At 33.0% G+C, this 15878-nt stretch overlaps 8 protein-coding genes across 9 annotated transcripts; 5 read left to right on the top strand and 3 right to left on the bottom strand.

Moving 5' to 3' along the window:
• The first annotated feature begins 669 nt into the window (after window positions 1-669).
• Window positions 670-1920, top strand: LOC116342414. The gene is made up of 5 exons (XM_031770023.1): window positions 670-915; window positions 985-1110; window positions 1195-1328; window positions 1590-1719; window positions 1799-1920. Exons 1-5 carry the CDS (start codon window positions 909-911, stop codon window positions 1870-1872), a joined length of 471 nt encoding a protein of 156 aa, XP_031625883.1. The 5' UTR covers window positions 670-908; the 3' UTR covers window positions 1873-1920.
• A 93-nt stretch (window positions 1921-2013) lies between these two features.
• On the top strand, window positions 2014-3240 carry LOC116342406 (calcium load-activated calcium channel). The gene is made up of 5 exons (XM_031770012.1): window positions 2014-2249; window positions 2333-2410; window positions 2501-2675; window positions 2752-2831; window positions 2909-3240. Exons 1-5 carry the CDS (start codon window positions 2189-2191, stop codon window positions 3064-3066), a joined length of 552 nt encoding a protein of 183 aa, XP_031625872.1. The 5' UTR covers window positions 2014-2188; the 3' UTR covers window positions 3067-3240.
• Window positions 3241-3569: 329 nt separating this feature from the next.
• Window positions 3570-4829, top strand: LOC116342397. Its single transcript, XM_031769999.1, has 2 exons — window positions 3570-4078; window positions 4151-4829. The coding sequence occupies exons 1-2, from the start codon at window positions 3670-3672 to the stop codon at window positions 4348-4350; spliced, it is 609 nt and encodes a 202-aa protein (XP_031625859.1). The 5' UTR covers window positions 3570-3669; the 3' UTR covers window positions 4351-4829.
• A 229-nt stretch (window positions 4830-5058) lies between these two features.
• On the top strand, window positions 5059-9062 carry LOC116341547 (venom serine protease-like). 2 transcript variants are annotated; one of them, XR_004201183.1, is made up of 10 exons: window positions 5059-5160; window positions 5246-5436; window positions 5507-5651; window positions 5713-5801; window positions 6536-6641; window positions 6737-6832; window positions 7034-7205; window positions 7267-7465; window positions 7536-7799; window positions 8484-9062. XR_004201183.1 is itself a non-coding variant. In XM_031768688.1 (9 exons), exons 1-9 carry the CDS (start codon window positions 5130-5132, stop codon window positions 7707-7709), a joined length of 1203 nt encoding a protein of 400 aa, XP_031624548.1. In that variant the 5' UTR covers window positions 5059-5129; the 3' UTR covers window positions 7710-7800. The 2 variants fall into 2 exon arrangements, 1 of the variants encoding a protein (XP_031624548.1); XM_031768688.1 differs by lacking the exon at window positions 8484-9062 and having other exon boundaries at window positions 7536-7800.
• LOC116341574 (splicing factor 3B subunit 5) lies at window positions 8991-9496 on the top strand. Its single transcript, XM_031768724.1, has one exon. The coding sequence runs from the start codon at window positions 9159-9161 to the stop codon at window positions 9414-9416; it is 258 nt and encodes an 85-aa protein (XP_031624584.1). The 5' UTR covers window positions 8991-9158; the 3' UTR covers window positions 9417-9496.
• A 36-nt stretch (window positions 9497-9532) lies between these two features.
• LOC116341563 (exosome complex component MTR3) lies at window positions 9533-10676 on the bottom strand. The gene is made up of 3 exons (XM_031768712.1): window positions 10399-10676; window positions 10224-10344; window positions 9533-10133 (listed from the first exon to the last, which is right to left on the bottom strand). The coding sequence occupies exons 1-3, from the start codon at window positions 10670-10672 to the stop codon at window positions 9563-9565; spliced, it is 966 nt and encodes a 321-aa protein (XP_031624572.1). The 5' UTR covers window positions 10673-10676; the 3' UTR covers window positions 9533-9562.
• Window positions 10677-11197: 521 nt separating this feature from the next.
• Window positions 11198-12586, bottom strand: LOC116341556 (mitochondrial import receptor subunit TOM40 homolog 1-like). Its single transcript, XM_031768700.1, has 2 exons — window positions 11834-12586; window positions 11198-11753 (listed from the first exon to the last, which is right to left on the bottom strand). Exons 1-2 carry the CDS (start codon window positions 12398-12400, stop codon window positions 11331-11333), a joined length of 990 nt encoding a protein of 329 aa, XP_031624560.1. The 5' UTR covers window positions 12401-12586; the 3' UTR covers window positions 11198-11330.
• A 2171-nt stretch (window positions 12587-14757) lies between these two features.
• On the bottom strand, window positions 14758-15818 carry LOC116350818 (peptidyl-prolyl cis-trans isomerase H). Its single transcript, XM_031782789.1, has 3 exons — window positions 15603-15818; window positions 15335-15511; window positions 14758-15223 (listed from the first exon to the last, which is right to left on the bottom strand). Exons 1-3 carry the CDS (start codon window positions 15684-15686, stop codon window positions 14933-14935), a joined length of 552 nt encoding a protein of 183 aa, XP_031638649.1. The 5' UTR covers window positions 15687-15818; the 3' UTR covers window positions 14758-14932.
• Window positions 15819-15878: the final 60 nt, after the last annotated feature.

The following is a 15878-nucleotide window of genomic DNA, read 5'->3' as shown; positions in this document are numbered from 1 at the left end:
CTCTCGTACGCATTGCAAATGTATTGTAATCATTTTTTAAGTTATATCGTACTGTACTGTATTGCATAATGAATTCAATAATTGCCATCAATCAAAACCATTAAAAGCATCAACACCACCATTTTTACAATTCGATTCAGTCGACTACATAAAATTTAAAACGATAGCTTACATGTAATTGCAATCGCTCTGGGATTTGTTTAAAGTCCATTTTACTTGGGCCGAAAGATATGTGACGAAATGGATAAACAAAAAATATGCTCTCTCTGTGCGCAAATTTTGGAGCAATTTGAATGTTCTTTTTTTTCGTCGGAATGTTGCGATTGAGGACATTTTTGCATGGAACATTTTTTCCCGAGAATTGTTGAGAGTGATTTTGTGAAATACATAATAATCTAATTGAATTCATCACATATTTATCAATTAGAATAAGATTGAGAGAAAAAAAAAAGAGATAGAGCGAGAGGAACGAGAAAAAGAAAACAGAAGATAACGAATGTTAAGCTATGAAACATATAAATAAAAACATACATTTTTAATGCGAAATCAAGTTGTTTCAATTGACATTTTGTTTTTCAGATTATAATACAGCTGGAAACGCTGTTTTTCATTCAAAGAGAACCCAACTGAATACACAACTTTCATCATCTATTCCACAATAAATAGCAGGAGCTGAAGTTGGATTGTGCAACCAGAAAAACAGATCTGATACATTGAATGAACCAAAATAAATCTATCTAGAAACCAACATGTCAGTTCATTTTAAAACCACTTCAAAGATGTTTGCATCGATGTTGTCATTTTAAATGCATTTGTTTTCAGTTGGAATTTGGAGAAAAAAGTTCGGTGTGTCATTAATTTGAAATTGCAACTCAGTCCATCATCTATAATCTACTGTGAACCTGACGATGCTTTGTAACGTGAATTCACATTTGTCCAAAAAAAAATTACCTTATTTCAACAGTTTTCTTAATTTAAAAATAGATTTGATTGTTTCATTGATTGCGCTGACCATATGTGCGGTGCAACCTGTGCCAGCAAATAACTTTGGTAACTGTGATTATCACGTAAGATTAAATGCAAACGAGGGAACATCCGTGATAAATCCAGGTAATATAACTATGATTAAAAATAACATTTTATCGTGTAATCAATGTGATACGTATTTTTTCTTATTTATTATGATGAATTAAGGGGGGTATGTTGGCATCTTTGGATATTTTGGATATTTTGGCTTTTTTGATCCCGGTTCATCATGTCGCTATCACATCGAATGCCCACAAAACTATATGATTCGTCTAATTTGCTACATTAATATCGCTGTTACGGTAAAAACCACGCTCTTCAAAAGATATTTTGAGACATATTGACACGTAAGATGAATTGAATTTCAAGCAACTTTTGATGAAATCAATTGACTTTGCCAATTTTATCATATAAAAAACGTTACATAAAAAACAATTACATATTAGTTCGCACTAAATATAGTCAAAATGTCCCAAAATAGTTCAATTATTAATAACTGAAATCAGGAATTGGTGCAACTTAAAATATTTGACAATTGATTCGTTTTTGTTAAATATGAACAGAGTGATGATTGTAAAACCGAACAGTTTCGTGTACTGGATGATGGTACTAATAAAATAATGGAAAGAGGCAGATATTTTTGTGGTCAAGGTGTGATTACATTTAAGTCACGCTCAAATTTCATCACTTTCGGTATTGAAATACACATTTTTCCTTAATCACAACAAATATTTTCACAAATCGAATTAACTAATATGGGGTGAAATTTCAGGTCATACCTCAACATATTATAGTGGAAGATATAACTGTACACTTGTCTCAATTTTTGAAAATAATGTGAAATAATAAGGATTTTTATATTTTTTGCCACTAAAATATCGTTATTACGAATAAAATGTATTTAATTAAAAAATTTAAAACGATTTCTCGTACTTGACGTGCGTAAGTACGTACGTGGCTGAAATTTGACATTTGACAAAAGTGTCATTCTCATTAATGCCAATATCACGGGAAACCGAAACGAATACTCAATTTTTTGGTTCGATTTTTCAGTTCTGTAGTTGGGTTTATTAAATTGAATAAATTTCGGTTTTGTTTTGTTAGGTCGTTTTCCGTTTCAAAAATTTAGCTTTAAAATTGATCAATCAAAGCCATTTCGATAATGTGGTCCGATACAGTATTGATAATATTTATTTCGTTGTGTACAGCGTTTTTGGGTGAAGGTGAGTTGATTGATTAGAATTGCATTACCGTGGCAAAATTACCAATTTAATTTATTAATGAAAACGTTCGTTGAATGTTCTAGGATTGACATGGCTCTTAGTATACCGAACAGATAAATTTCAAAAATTAAAAACTGAAATTGAAAAACAAAGTAAAAAACGTAAGTTCTTACTCAAGTAAAACATTTTGTATGATATATTTGGTGAAAAACACAAGCAGCATAAATCAAAAACATTAAATACAAATTTAGTGGAGAAGCGAAAAGAGACATTGGGTGATTCGTTGGACAAGCAGCACAAGAAAAAGATTGAACGCGATGAAGAAAAGCTGAAGAACAATAATCGAGATTTGTCATTGGTGAAAATGAAATCAATGTTAGCAACAGGATTTGCATTTACTGCCCTTCTCAGCATGTTCAACAGCATGTAAGTGGCAACAAAACTCACATATTTTTATAAAGAATTAATGCTAATGGCATATTTATTTTCGAATTTGCATTAGTTTCGATGGTCGAATTGTAGCACGGTTGCCATTTGTACCAATATCGTGGATTCAAGGTTTAAGCCATCGAAATCTTTCTGGTGAGCATAATTCAATTGAATGTGTGACATTTAAGAGACAATTTATAAATTGTATATCTTTTTAAAATACAAACTAGGCGATGATTACACCGAATGTTCTTTTATTTTTTTGTACATTCTCTGTACAATGTCGATTCGGCAAAATATTCAAAAACTCCTTGGTTTTGCACCATCACGAGCAGCCAGCAAACAAAGTGGTGGACTATTTGGCGCCACACCAGGTCAATTCAAATAAATCGATTTGTATGAACTGCAATAATACCAAGAAATTTTAATAATAATAACCAGAAGCAACATGGAAGGTGAATTTATATTAGTAAATATTATTTGACTGTACTTGGAAAAAGACGGAGAACAAAAAAGAGAACCATTCAATGTACAAAAATAAACGAATTAAATACAAACGTCATTTTCATGGTATTTATTTACATATTGATAGGTTTATTTTAAATAAGACAGCGAACGCATATTTACACTTTTTTTTCTGAATTTTGAGAAGATTTTCAATAATATAAAAAATTCGTCATAGAAAATATCGAAGCGAAACAACCATGCGGATGCTATCAACAGTACCTCAAGGATGCCACAAATAAAAATCGAAAACAAACAAAGTTTTTGTAGTAACTTTCAGTTTATTCAAGTTTCTAATTAACTTGATTAATTTGTACTTGTTTTTGGTAACAAAACAATATGTTTTCAAGAAATAGTAAATTTTCATCGATATATAATGATGACATCCGAAATCACTTGCAGTTGAACTAATCCAACTCTACGAAGTTCATGGGAGATATCCAAAATATTTTTAAGAAATTGTAGTGGTCGCCCTTTTTTGTGAAAAATGATTGCATTCAGAATGAATGTAGTTTTTGTAGTGATCATTTCTTTTTTGAATGTATTGAATGTGCAAAGTTTATTTGAACGTACCAACAGTCGTATTGATTTACAATCAAATGCTGTATTTCCCTTAAAATCATTGCCACACCGTCCTGGCACATCCACTCGCGTGGCATTTCTGGGTCAAAGAGGTGATCGTTTATCACTTGTTTGTAACATAGACTTTTCTACCGGATGTCGTCGTTCTTCATTTTTCGATACAACAGTATTTAGACGTGGTCGGTGCTGCGATGATTATTTCTATGTTGGATTCAATTTGCAAGCGGAAATTCAAGGTGCAGAGTATTTTTGCGGTCGAAAAACTATCCGGAAAATGTCGCGTCAAACATTTGGTCGACCGATCTTAGTTATTGGTATGCGACGACTATATATAGGACAACTTTTTTCTAATGGAAAATTAAAATTAAATTTGTTTCACATTAAAGCTACATCGGCAACAAAATGGGGAAGATTTGGTAAATACAAATGTTCTATTTCATCAAGCGGAGCAAATCAAGCAGTGACAGCATCATCAGCATCAACGGAAGCGTCTGAAGCATCTGAAGCATCTGAAGCAAGCGAAGCATCTGAAGCAAGCGAAGCATCTGAAGCAAGCGAAGCATCTGAAGACGAATCCGATTCGTAAGCTTTTCGAGGTCGATTCACTTTTTATATCGAAACTATCATATATTTTTTTATCATAATATGAATTCATTATTGTTGGTTAGATTAAGCTAAAAACAATAAGACAATAACAAATGTTTACATATTGTATGAAACAGATAAGCTTCAAGCTTGTGTAAATCAAGTAAATTACAAATGATCATCGCATGATTATCAAATAGTGTTTTTATTATTTCTCTAGGAAGTAAATACTGGTATCACAAAATTTGATAGAGTTTGCGTGTTGTTTCTAATATATTAAAATTGTGTAAACCATTATTTTTGATTGAAAATCTGTTCAAACGATGCTTTGATTTTCACGTTGACCCATTTATCTGCAATCTCTAATGTGGCAATAAATTTCAAAAAAAAATTTTAAAATGTCCACACACGAAAAACATTTGTATTTGCTTTGATGTTTATCAAATTGTAAGCTGAAATAAAATGATTGTTAAAACAAAATTCGAAATGGATATTTTCTTCCCTTTCAGTTATCACAAGTTATATGAATTTAATCTTTTTCTTTTTTAATTCTTTTTCTCTTTAATTGAGCAATGTCAATAATTTGTTTTCACGCGCAAAATAGATCTCTTTTGAATCGATATAAATATTTATCTTTACGGTGTCTGATCAAATAAGCGTCATTTACAAAATTTTAAATTGTCTTGTTACTTGTTATTCAGTTTAAATAATTACTCAGGTACAAAAAGAGACTTTTATTCCAATATAAAGAACGTGCTTTTTATATCTGCTCTCGAAAAAATGGAAAAAATGTTCAACAAATTGGTTTTATGTAAAAATGTTGATTAAAAATTGTGTTTAATTCAAAATTGCCGGAATTTACGTTTTATAATTGAAATTTTGAATATTTTTTACAGTGATATTTATAACAGCGAATGCGTATCCTAATTGTCCTACAAGCTATTACCAACTGACCTCGAATCAACAAGTAACAGTTAATAGTCCCGATTATCCACCATACGGAGTTAGAAATCCAAGTAGTTGCCAATTTACAGTAGCAGCACCAATTTTTCATTATTTGAGCGTTTTATGCTCCAAGGGTTTCGGGGTAAATGAAAAATATCTTTTTTTATTGGAACAAATATAGATTGTTTTTTTTTCTTTACTACGATGTATAGAATGCATCAAGTCCCTGTGACCCAAATGACAGTTTGGCTTTGTTAGATGGTGCAACAAATTTTGATAATGGCAATCCATCGATACGTAGATATTGTGGCAACGCAAATATTGCACTTGACACAACATTTAATAGCGTAACTATTGGTATGTTAATCATATCGTTCGAAATTTGGTAAACTAAACAATACAAAATAATTTCTTTTAGCATATTCTGCAAACCGATTTTCTGGATATTACCAATGTGATTTCAGGGCGATACCAAAAGGTGGATGCGATTGTGGACAAAGAACAATTGTAAATTTAATTTGTTTATTTTAAATACTTAAACTGTGATTGGTGAAGAAGCATGGGAAAATTTAACGCAATTTTGTGTTTTTTTTTTCTCTCGCAATATTCACTCGTGCCTTCAAATCAAGCGTGTAATCGATTCTCAAGTGCAATAGCGCTAACATAAATTTTTCTCTCATTTGTCTGTCTCCCTTTGTTCGCTTTGCGATGCGTTTGATGTTTTTTTTTTGTAATCATTGACAACAATCGAGTGCTGTCGTGCTTCTTTGCGTGCATTTTCCAATTGCTTTTGATCGAACGTCTGATCAGCGGTGATTTTATTCAATTCAATTGTATCAGTTTCGCACAGATCATTTCCACCTTTTTTCAGCATACGTTGTTTGCTATTCAATGCTCTACGTGATTTTCAAAGTTTTTGCACTTCGGATTCATAGTATTTTCGTTGATGGTCTAATTTATTTTCTTACGTGGCAAGCCATTGTTCGTAGTTGATTTGAATTTGACGATCTTGTTCGGTAACAATTGTGTCCGGTGGAATGGATGGTGCCTTTTGTAAATTGGCCACAAACACTGGTATGCTACATCCTTCGGTTTTAAAAACCGTTGGTTCCATGCCGGTGTTCATATTTTACACTTGATTTTGCATGACTGTTGAGGCGCTGGTGGTTGATGTTGTTGTGGTTGTTGTTGCTTTCTTTGATACTTTATTTTAAAAAAATTCCTTCAATTTAAAAATGCAGTCCAGAATTGTTGGCGGTGAGCGTGCAAAATTGAATCAATATCCCTATATGGTTGCCATAATGAAATATGGTCAAAGTTCACCACTGGGAGGTGGTGGAACATTGAGTAAGTCTTTTTGTTTACAGACCAATTTTGTACATTATTTTCAATATTTGCATTTTTTTCCTCCGTATTTTGCTGTATTTGCTTTGTAAATATAGTCTCTACAAGTGTTATAATAACGGCAGCTCATGTTTGCTATCAAAAAGATCCAAATTCAATATACGTTTCAGTTGGTCGTGATGACTTAAGAAAAGGTTTGCATAAACATTTACATTTCATTTTCGTTGACATTGTTATCGGTGAGATTACGTGTATTATTGATAGGAACCGGGAGATTTTCTAAATAAAATTACCGACTGTTCTTCATCTCACAGAATCAATTCAATGCTACATATTTAAAAAGAATTTCACATTAAAAGAAGGCTAACATTTCTTTCTATTTTACTACCAAAAAGATGTCAAATATGATACATTATATTCTCAAAACTATGATGTCAGCCAAATTATTACACATCCGTATTATAATGATCAAACGGATGCTAATGATCTTGCAATCATATTGACGAAAAGATTCATCTCTTTCAATAGAGGAGTTTCGGTGGCCTGTTTGCCTGGTCCTAATAAGTCGTAAGAATGAATATTACTAAAAGAACGTTGAAACAAACTTTTCAAATAAATTTATTTATAGTGTATATGCGTACGATGGACAAAGGCTCATTGGAATTGGTTTCGGATCGTACGACTTCAGTTCGGATTATACTTATTATCCAAAAGCAGCTTATGTTGATGCATATCCAAATGATCAATGTGCAAAGTTTTATGCAAATCAGGCAACAATAACATCTGCTGATCTATGTACTATAAACAATGCAAACGATACGTGTCAGGTATGTAATGTTAAACAATGTCTCATAAGACATATGAATGTTTTATTTTTATTTTTTTCACTGCAAAAAGGGAGACAGTGGCGGACCTATGATATTGCCAAGCTATCGTGACTTCGTTGTGGCTGTCATTAAATCAGGTAATGCTTGCGGAACGCAATCACCCTCTTTGAATCAGCGCATAGATAGATCGTGGATAACGTCACGCACTCCATCAACCAGTTATTATTGTTATTATGAAAACTAAATTAACTTTGGAGCCGTCTGTGGGGCACTCAGTGTCCGGGGCAAATTTCAAAGAAAAATTAAACACATTTTTCCACCACACATCACTAAAATCCAGTGTTCGGTAAAATCCAATTTTTGAGTATCTAAATAAGATAAGATTTTTGTGTGTGTCGAAAAAAATATCTAGATAAGATACAGGATCTTATCTAAAAAAAACATAGAAGATGAGATAATATCTTCGATTATCTGAGATATTTATGAGGATAAAAAATGGGTGAACATTTTTTATTTGAATTTTTTAGAAATATCTTAGAAAGTATCTTATCTGCAAGATAAGATAAGATATTAGATAAGATACTGTACATTTGATTGTCCGAGAATTAATTTGAGACTTCTCCTAAGATTTTATTGAAATGTAACACCGCCATGCAAAAAGTACTGAGTCGTCACCAATTTTTGTCTCACATTCATTCTCGGACAATCATTTTTACCTTGTGTATACGTGATGAATATCTTAAAAAGCATCTTACCTGCAGATAAGATGAGATATTAGATAAGATACTTTAAATAATAAGATATTAGATAAGATACTTTAAATTTTTTAAATTTGTTTTCTCAAAAAATTATCTTAAAAAGTATCTTATCTACCATTCAAAGATACTGAAATTTTTTAAAGTATCTAAATAAGATGAGATTTTTTCGGTCTAGGTACAGATAAGATATAGATAGCATCTTATCTGTATCTTATCTGGTATCTTATCTATTATCTTCATCTTTACCGAACACTGCTAAAATCCGATTTTTTTATGTATTCATGCCAAATTTTCTGCGCAAAGGGCCAAGACAAAAAATATACCAATTTCATCTTTAGGGCCACTCATTTTAATATTATTTAGTATGAGAAACAAATGAAGTTTTTCTGTAAAAGATTGTGTATCGCTTGTTCTTATATAAACACTTGTTGCGTTGTTCGGTGTTTCCGTATTGTGAAATTCCATTTCGAGAAAATTTGTTCAACGAATATTTTTAAATTTTGTCAGCACCGTAATCAAAAAGTAGGTAGTTCGCAGAAATATCGGAGAAATGCCATCTTTTTGGACAAATTCAACCAAATCGTTTCGACCAAAGACGGTGCAAAGGTTAGATTAAGGAAAATAGTCATTTAAAATTAAATCAAATCACAATTGTTTGGATAACAGCAGACGAAATCAAAATGTTGTGCATTCAGAAAATGCGCAACAGAGGGCGCCACGACTATAATGTAAGTGTGTCAAATTGCCGCAACACTTGGCATTCAGAGCGAATGTTTATAGAGCCATAGACATTTATTGTAAACTACGCTTGATTATTAATAACAACAATTTTCAATTTATTCAAATCTGTTTGTAAATTTTAATTCAATTCGATTGAAATATAGAGTTGAAAGAGTTTAATAAAATCTTTGCAACGTTGAAAGAATTCACAAACAATGGGAGATCGATACAACATTCACAGCCAACTGGAGCATTTGCAAAGCAAATATATTGGAACTGGTCATGCTGATACAACAAAATACGAATGGTTAACCAATCAACATCGTGATTCTTTGGCCAGTTATTTGGGCCACAGTGATCTGCTTAGCTACTATGCGATTGCTGAAAATGAAACAAAAGCCCGTGTCCGATTCAATTTGATGGAACGTATGCTGCAGCCTTGCGGTCCACCACCAGAAAAACAAGAAGAATAAACCGCCTCATTATTGCGTACAAATGTAAACAATAAAGACAAATTCAATAAATTAACAAAATCTTAAGAAAACAAACAAAATTTCATTTTATTTATTTTTTTTTTTTTTTTTCATAAAAAAGACTTTCCCAAAACGAAACTATTTGTTTAAGTCGATTTTTTGTGATTTTCACTTTGATCGATACTGTTTTTTACTTTATTAACTAAAATCTGTTGAATAATTGGTACGATCTGTTTGTTGTGCTCACGAAGCACTTCCGTTAATCGAGATACCGTTTTACTGCTCATCAATCCGCAACACCAAAACTCCGACACTTGTTCGAGTGTGTATAATGAAGACATCACAATCAAACCATGCTCTTGATCCAAATCAACGCTGGTGCATACATCCTCTTCGTCTTTTGTTGGATCAACCAACACTTGATTGTCAACAATTGCTACCGATGTTGCTGTCACCAAATCATACATTGGAATACCAGCATCGGATATAGCCAAACCGGCTGCTGTGATGGCTGCCGCCAATACGGAACCATCGTCTTCAATTATATTCACATAAATGTCTACTTGAAAATTTGTAAAAGCATATCGACATACGGCCGGCAATAGGGCCCGTTTTAGTGAAAGTGCCAATGATTTTTCAGCTACGTCATTTTTAATGGCTCGTCGCTTTGTGGCGAACGGTGAAAACTTAAATTCACAATACAATTCACCATTTGAGCTGAAAAAAAGAGAATGGTTTGGAGTCAAAATTAAATTCATTTTATTGACAACGATTTTGGAAGAAAATAAATTGGAATGTATTGCTTACTTGAAATTATTCTGTTTATTGGCCACCTCACGTGGATCGAACACCGAAACAATCACCTTTGTATTTCCCATTTCGATGTATGCTGATCCTTTTGCCTTTGATATAACATTGAGCTTCAAAACTGAAAACAACACAAATCATGAACGAATATAACATATTTCATTTTAATACGTACAAATCTTTCGGGCTTCTTCAAATTTCCGTTTATCTTGCCGTTGACCGCCTTCTAATATTGTTGCCAATTTTTCTTGGTACGATTGTGTTTTCTGTCGGCTACTCAAATGATATGGCGTTGATTCCGGCCCTGAAATTCGTTTTGTATCACTGGCCATCTTTTTTTTATTTACTGTACGCTTTCTGTTACAAAACAATGCCAAGGTGAAGTAAATGCGCTGGTTATCACGTTTTACAAATTGTTGTATATAAATTATATTAAGGTTATGTCGCATGTTATTTTGATTTTCAATCTGTCAAACACCAACACCAATACAAATCCAAATGTAATGAATTGAAATGTTGAAGCACACATTTTCGATGCAGAACAAATGAATACACGTGAATATATGAATATTTCGATTATGGTCAATAAATAATTCTCGTCTCTAAGATAGTTAATAAATTCAATGAAATGACAATATGACAAATGTTGTTTTTTTTTTGAAGAGATGAACTTTATTTTTTTTATTTTCTTCATTCTAATTTACAATTTAATCGTCAGTTTAACATTTGTTGGTAATTCTTTTTTCTGTTTGTACAAGTATTATTTGAAGAAATTTAAAGAATGAACTCTATAGTTTTTTTTGCACAAAATTTAAATGGCGAAATGTGCATTTGTTTTTATCTTTGAATCAATTAATCAGTTGTCAAGTCTCTTAAGCAGTCCGTTCCAAAAACAACTATGTTATAAATGCTAATGAAGTAAACTAATATAGAAGTCGTTCTTGATTGTTTGTTTTTTTCAAGTTTTTCTTTCGTTTTTTTTTATTTATCTTAGGGAAATGCATTATTCCAACAACAAAAAACTGGATATGACTGAAATATTTTTAAATCATCTCCTCTAAAAGATTGGTATTCAATCTTATTTCTTTGCGCTTGCTTTTAAAATGTCTAACCAATGATCATGCCAATGCCCAGCCGATGTTGATTTTTAACGTGATTCAAATGACCACTTATGGCGAGTGTAAATGGTAACGGTAGCAAGCGTTTTTCAAGCACGGCGCCCACATTCCAATTTGTATCTAACATTCCGCGGAACACTAAATCGGCTTTTGGTAAATCAATTTGATAGCCAAACGTTCCGACAGCCTCTTGTACACGAAAATTTGTTTCAACCTCAACACCAAATTGTAATTGTTCACTGGCTTTGCGATAATAGCAAACATGAACACCGGCCAGGCCAGCCGTTCCGGACCATGTTGACAAACCGTTTTGGTAACGAGCCGCAGCCGATATAACAGCAATTTCGCCTCCTGGAACAGCTCGTCCATATTGATAAGCTAATTCACCTCCAAGTGCCAAATTTTTTGTTACCTACAACAAGTGGGTAATTGATATTCGTTTAATTTGCATATTATCTGCCATTTATTGAATATTAAATCATAAACACTTACCGATTGCAAGTAGTGAGCGACAGCAACACCAGCTTCATTGATCAAATCTGTGTTGGCGAGTGTGAGTGATGCAGTGAAATCGCTGCCTTTGTAATCGGTGGTCAATTGAGCGGCCGAAATTTTATTATCTTGTATTTGTGAACCGAATTTACAACGTATGTTTGGTGTAAATTGATGTATAATATTAGCATTCACATTGCCCGATGGATCGATATCACCCAATACCACAGGAAATGCTTCAGTTGGTGATAATTGTTTCGTTCCAACATATGTGGCACCAAATTTATAACCACTTGGTGTTGTCGATGACAAATTAATTGTGTGTGACACTTGAAAATGGCTACTCAAACCTTTTTGAATCATTAGTTTGGCGCCCTCAAAATTCGTTGGCATCACATCTTTACACTTTTTGTGTAAATCCTCAATGGTGCCCGGATTTTCACGATCATCAACATTGAAAAAGTTGTCTGTTTGTGCGGTCGATGCATTTTCCAATGTTTCTTTTGTCACGGCTGGTGATGGTGGTAATGATGGTTGAGATTGTGATGCAGCCAACACGTTACCCATTATTTATTTTTTTATTTTTTTATTCAAATGTCCTCCTGATAAAAAAAATCGTACGACTTTTGTACGTGATTTTGAAAGAAGACACCACTTTTACACTATGACAAAATCGAAATGTTCCGAAAAATTTGACATAACCACACATCCAACACTGATTAACGTTAGTGTGTATGATTTTCTTTTAAGCATGACTATCGTCTCATGACAGTTGTGTCACATCGGTCTCTATCGACTAATTTTGAAATTTAAATGATGATTGCACGCAAAAAAGTCATACAGTTTTTTTTGTTCTAATAACCGTTAACGTTACAATTGTAAATCGATATCTATACTATACGATAATGAAAAATAAAAACAAAAACTCATGAAAATTATAAATAAATTCAAATTCTTTTTAAAAGTATTTGAAATTTTATATTTTTTTCAGTGATTTTGTTATTTATATTAGTTAGAATTAGTACATTATTTTTTGATCCGACCAAATTTTGACATGGTGGGGTACTCCCCTGCCCTTGATGCCCCATTAGGGCAGCCTTTATTTTCAAAAAAAAAAATTCGGCACATTATATCGATCTGTATAGGTGACATCAAAAACTTTTTGTAACACTTTGGGTACTTTACTGGTTAATAATTAATTTTTCTTACAAAATTATATTTTCCAGAAAACAAATAAAATCTCAAATGTTACAATGGTTGGTTTGAAGCTGACCGATAAATGAAGTATTTCTTTTTCATTAAAATAAAATCAAGAATGTATATTTCTTCTTCCTCCTCTCTTCTTTCTAACGTTTACTGAAAAAAACAAATAACTGGAATGTAATATGCTTAGCGTCCACGTTCAATTAATGCATTCTATGTAATTTAAATTTGAACATAAACATACCCAGTTGGCAGTTTCGATTTCAAAATAATCTGCGCTTCAGACTCATCGACACAAAAATATTGCAAATCATTTTGGTTTTCAAACACCGCATGTATCATTTTGTTCAAAGAAATTTTGATTCCTTTCTGTGCCAGAACAAAAATCATGTCCTCTAATAATTTCTCATAGAAAAAATTTAGCGTTTCAATACACGTTAGCTTACCCAAGCAATGCTTGAATTCCGTTGCATGCTAATCTTTTCCAATCTGCAATGTCTGTAATTTTGCCAGTAGTTGCATCGTAGTACAAATAATTTATTTTCCTTTTTCTAAATAAATCGATCAAAAACGAATGTTTTAACAATTTTCCATTGGCATAGAAACGGCCGGCCCAAATGGAACATATTAGATATCATTAGGGCGAAACATTGATAGAAAAGAATACATTTACATTCAAGTAGAACGACCACGTTGAAAGTTTTGCTTTCATAACCATATGCGCGAGCTTTAACAATGCCACCATTTGGTAACGGAATTTCTGCAGCTGAACCGATGTCATCGATTTCATTAATACAATGTCCATTATTGTTTTCCATCACTATTGATTTCAGCTGTGATTCGTGATTGAAATGCCCTTAAAATGAATGGGCGTGTAAAAATATGCACAACCGATTCCTAAATTGAAAATAATAATAAAGAATTGAGGAAATCAAAATCAAAATAAAAATAACAAACGCCAAAAATCTTACGGTCGAATCATTCGACGGTAATTCGGCAATGATAATGTGTTTATCGAACATTTCTTCAAATTTCACCATTTTGATTCGAACGCTCTGCTGAAGAACACACTGTCCAAAACGACGATGCCACTTGCACTTGATGTCACACGTACACAAACACACACACATACATACACAAAATCGAAAATACCTCCACAAGTTTAAGCACGAAAATTCAGCGGCATGTCCAATTCTTCACTGCATTCGTTTCGCAGAGTCGAGAGTACACATCCCCCCGAGGGTGAGTCTCCTAGTAAGTTATATACTCGAAACGGACGAAGGGTAGCAAAACACCCTCGATTTCGTCACAAATGTACAAAAGGAGCTCCGCATAGCGGAAAAACAAAGAAGAGAAACAACGGAGAGAGAAGCATAAAGTGCTAACCATCCCTGCGATGTAATATCTAACGGCAGTTCCACGGGAGAGTGCTAGAAGAGTGTGCAAGGGTGGAGTTTGCATGCTAATCGGTCATCTCACCATTAGTATCTTTAGAAGATTCCACATCCGGGCAAAAAAAGCCAAAAAACCACACACACACACCTAACAACAAAGGTTGTCAGATGCAAACGATTTGTCAATTTCTTTGCAAAATGAAATCAAATTTTTGACTTTTCGTCAATAAACAATGTTTCGTCGGGTTTTCATTGAAAATGTGATTACATATTTAATATGTTCTCTGACAGAATTTTTTAGAAAAAAAGAAAACAAATTTGTTCAAGTTTATCAATTGAATTTTCCTGTTATTTATTAAAATGCATTTTTTTTATCGTATTAAAAGTATATTTGATTTAAATATAGTTCAATTTTTTCCAAAGAGAATCTTGTACGTTGGTTGAAGATGTCGTTGTCGTCCCCCGTTTATCCATAGACGTATGTTGAAAGAGTGAACGGTTGTTATAGTTCACCTGATTGTGAAATGGTAATAGGTAGTTTAGGTTTGTTATTTGGCCCTGTTGGGACATTTTCAATTTTTCTCATGATCAGTAATCCGTCTAGCACACGGCCAAATACAACGTGCTTATTATCGAGAAAATTACACTTTGCACACGTAATAAAAAACTGACAACCATTTGTGTCTTTTCCACTGTTTGCCATTGACAAAAGTCCCGGCGAATCATGTTTTAGTGAGAAATTCTCATCTGGGAATGTACCGCCATATATACTAATCACACCAGTTCCATCGCCCTGTAAAAATAAAAAATTTAAATTTTTATTCCATTTTTTTATCTATTAAAATCCAAATTGAAAAATGTTCTCTATTGTTTGCTATAGTGGAAATAGACTTTGTGTACTAACATTTACAAAATCACCGCCTTGAATCATGAAATCTTTGATAACGCGATGGAAATTGGCGCCTTTGAATCCAAGTGGTATACCATCTTTACGATGCTCTCCGGTACAAAATTGGCGAAAATTTTCACTCGTCTTGGGCACAACATCAGCAAACAATTCTAGAATCATTCGACCGATTTCCTGTAAACAATATTTTGCATTTAGTTTTATTCGGATAATATAAAACATCTGGTTTTTAACCTAAAATCGAAACTATTTAGAAAATACTCACGGTTGTTCCGACTGAAACATCGAAAAAAACGACCGGATTATTTGGGTGCCGCAATTGGGCTTGGATTTGATTCCATGTAGGCATATTTATGCCAATTTTATGCTATAAATTATTGTTTATTTGTCGGAAAGGTAATGCTAAGCCAAAGCTACAAACGATTAAAATCGGCTGTCAACAAAACCAATTGTGTCGTTTGATATGACACTGTAACGCTCACCATTACTACATTTCGTTGTATATGTATTTGACATAAGCACCAAAATGCTGTCAATTCCT

This window comes from Contarinia nasturtii, unplaced genomic scaffold (assembly GCF_009176525.2).
Source record: "Contarinia nasturtii isolate CC-2019 unplaced genomic scaffold, AAFC_CNas_1.1 Cnas_scaffold_129, whole genome shotgun sequence".
NCBI lineage: Eukaryota > Metazoa > Arthropoda > Insecta > Diptera > Cecidomyiidae > Contarinia > Contarinia nasturtii.
The sequence above is the reverse complement of the archived record's forward strand: the minus strand, read 5'-3'. Positions and strand labels throughout refer to the sequence as shown.

Excerpts from the sequence above, each read along its gene's own strand:
- LOC116342414 (XM_031770023.1), top strand. Across the intron at positions 1,111-1,194 it reads AACATCCGTGATAAATCCAG|GGGGGTATGTTGGCATCTTT; the intron begins GTAATATAACTA and ends TGATGAATTAAG. Across the intron at positions 1,329-1,589 it reads ACATTAATATCGCTGTTACG|AGTGATGATTGTAAAACCGA; the intron begins GTAAAAACCACG and ends AAATATGAACAG.
- LOC116342406 (XM_031770012.1), top strand. The coding sequence starts at position 2,189 with ATGTGGTCCGATACAGTATTGATAATATTTATTTCGTTGTGTACAGCG. Across the intron at positions 2,250-2,332 it reads TACAGCGTTTTTGGGTGAAG|GATTGACATGGCTCTTAGTA; the intron begins GTGAGTTGATTG and ends TGAATGTTCTAG. Across the intron at positions 2,411-2,500 it reads TGAAAAACAAAGTAAAAAAC|TGGAGAAGCGAAAAGAGACA; the intron begins GTAAGTTCTTAC and ends ATACAAATTTAG.
- LOC116342397 (XM_031769999.1), top strand. The coding sequence starts at position 3,670 with ATGATTGCATTCAGAATGAATGTAGTTTTTGTAGTGATCATTTCTTTT. Across the intron at positions 4,079-4,150 it reads TCGACCGATCTTAGTTATTG|CTACATCGGCAACAAAATGG; the intron begins GTATGCGACGAC and ends TTCACATTAAAG.
- LOC116341547 (XM_031768688.1), top strand. The coding sequence starts at position 5,130 with ATGGAAAAAATGTTCAACAAATTGGTTTTAT. Across the intron at positions 5,161-5,245 it reads GTTCAACAAATTGGTTTTAT|TGATATTTATAACAGCGAAT; the intron begins GTAAAAATGTTG and ends TATTTTTTACAG. Across the intron at positions 5,437-5,506 it reads TATGCTCCAAGGGTTTCGGG|AATGCATCAAGTCCCTGTGA; the intron begins GTAAATGAAAAA and ends TACGATGTATAG.
- LOC116341574 (XM_031768724.1), top strand. The coding sequence starts at position 9,159 with ATGGGAGATCGATACAACATTCACAGCCAACTGGAGCATTTGCAAAGC.
- LOC116341563 (XM_031768712.1), bottom strand. The coding sequence starts at position 10,672 with ATGCGACATAACCTTAATATAATTTATATACAACAATTTGTAAAACGT. Across the intron at positions 10,345-10,398 it reads TGAAGAAGCCCGAAAGATTT|TTTTGAAGCTCAATGTTATA; the intron begins GTACGTATTAAA and ends TGTTGTTTTCAG. Across the intron at positions 10,134-10,223 it reads AATAAACAGAATAATTTCAA|CTCAAATGGTGAATTGTATT; the intron begins GTAAGCAATACA and ends TCTTTTTTTCAG.
- LOC116341556 (XM_031768700.1), bottom strand. The coding sequence starts at position 12,400 with ATGGGTAACGTGTTGGCTGCATCACAATCTCAACCATCATTACCACCA. Across the intron at positions 11,754-11,833 it reads TCGCTCACTACTTGCAATCG|GTAACAAAAAATTTGGCACT; the intron begins GTAAGTGTTTAT and ends CACTTGTTGTAG.
- LOC116350818 (XM_031782789.1), bottom strand. The coding sequence starts at position 15,686 with ATGCCTACATGGAATCAAATCCAAGCCCAATTGCGGCACCCAAATAAT. Across the intron at positions 15,512-15,602 it reads ATGTTTCAGTCGGAACAACC|GAAATCGGTCGAATGATTCT; the intron begins GTGAGTATTTTC and ends TATTGTTTACAG. Across the intron at positions 15,224-15,334 it reads AAGGCGGTGATTTTGTAAAT|GGCGATGGAACTGGTGTGAT; the intron begins GTTAGTACACAA and ends TTATTTTTACAG.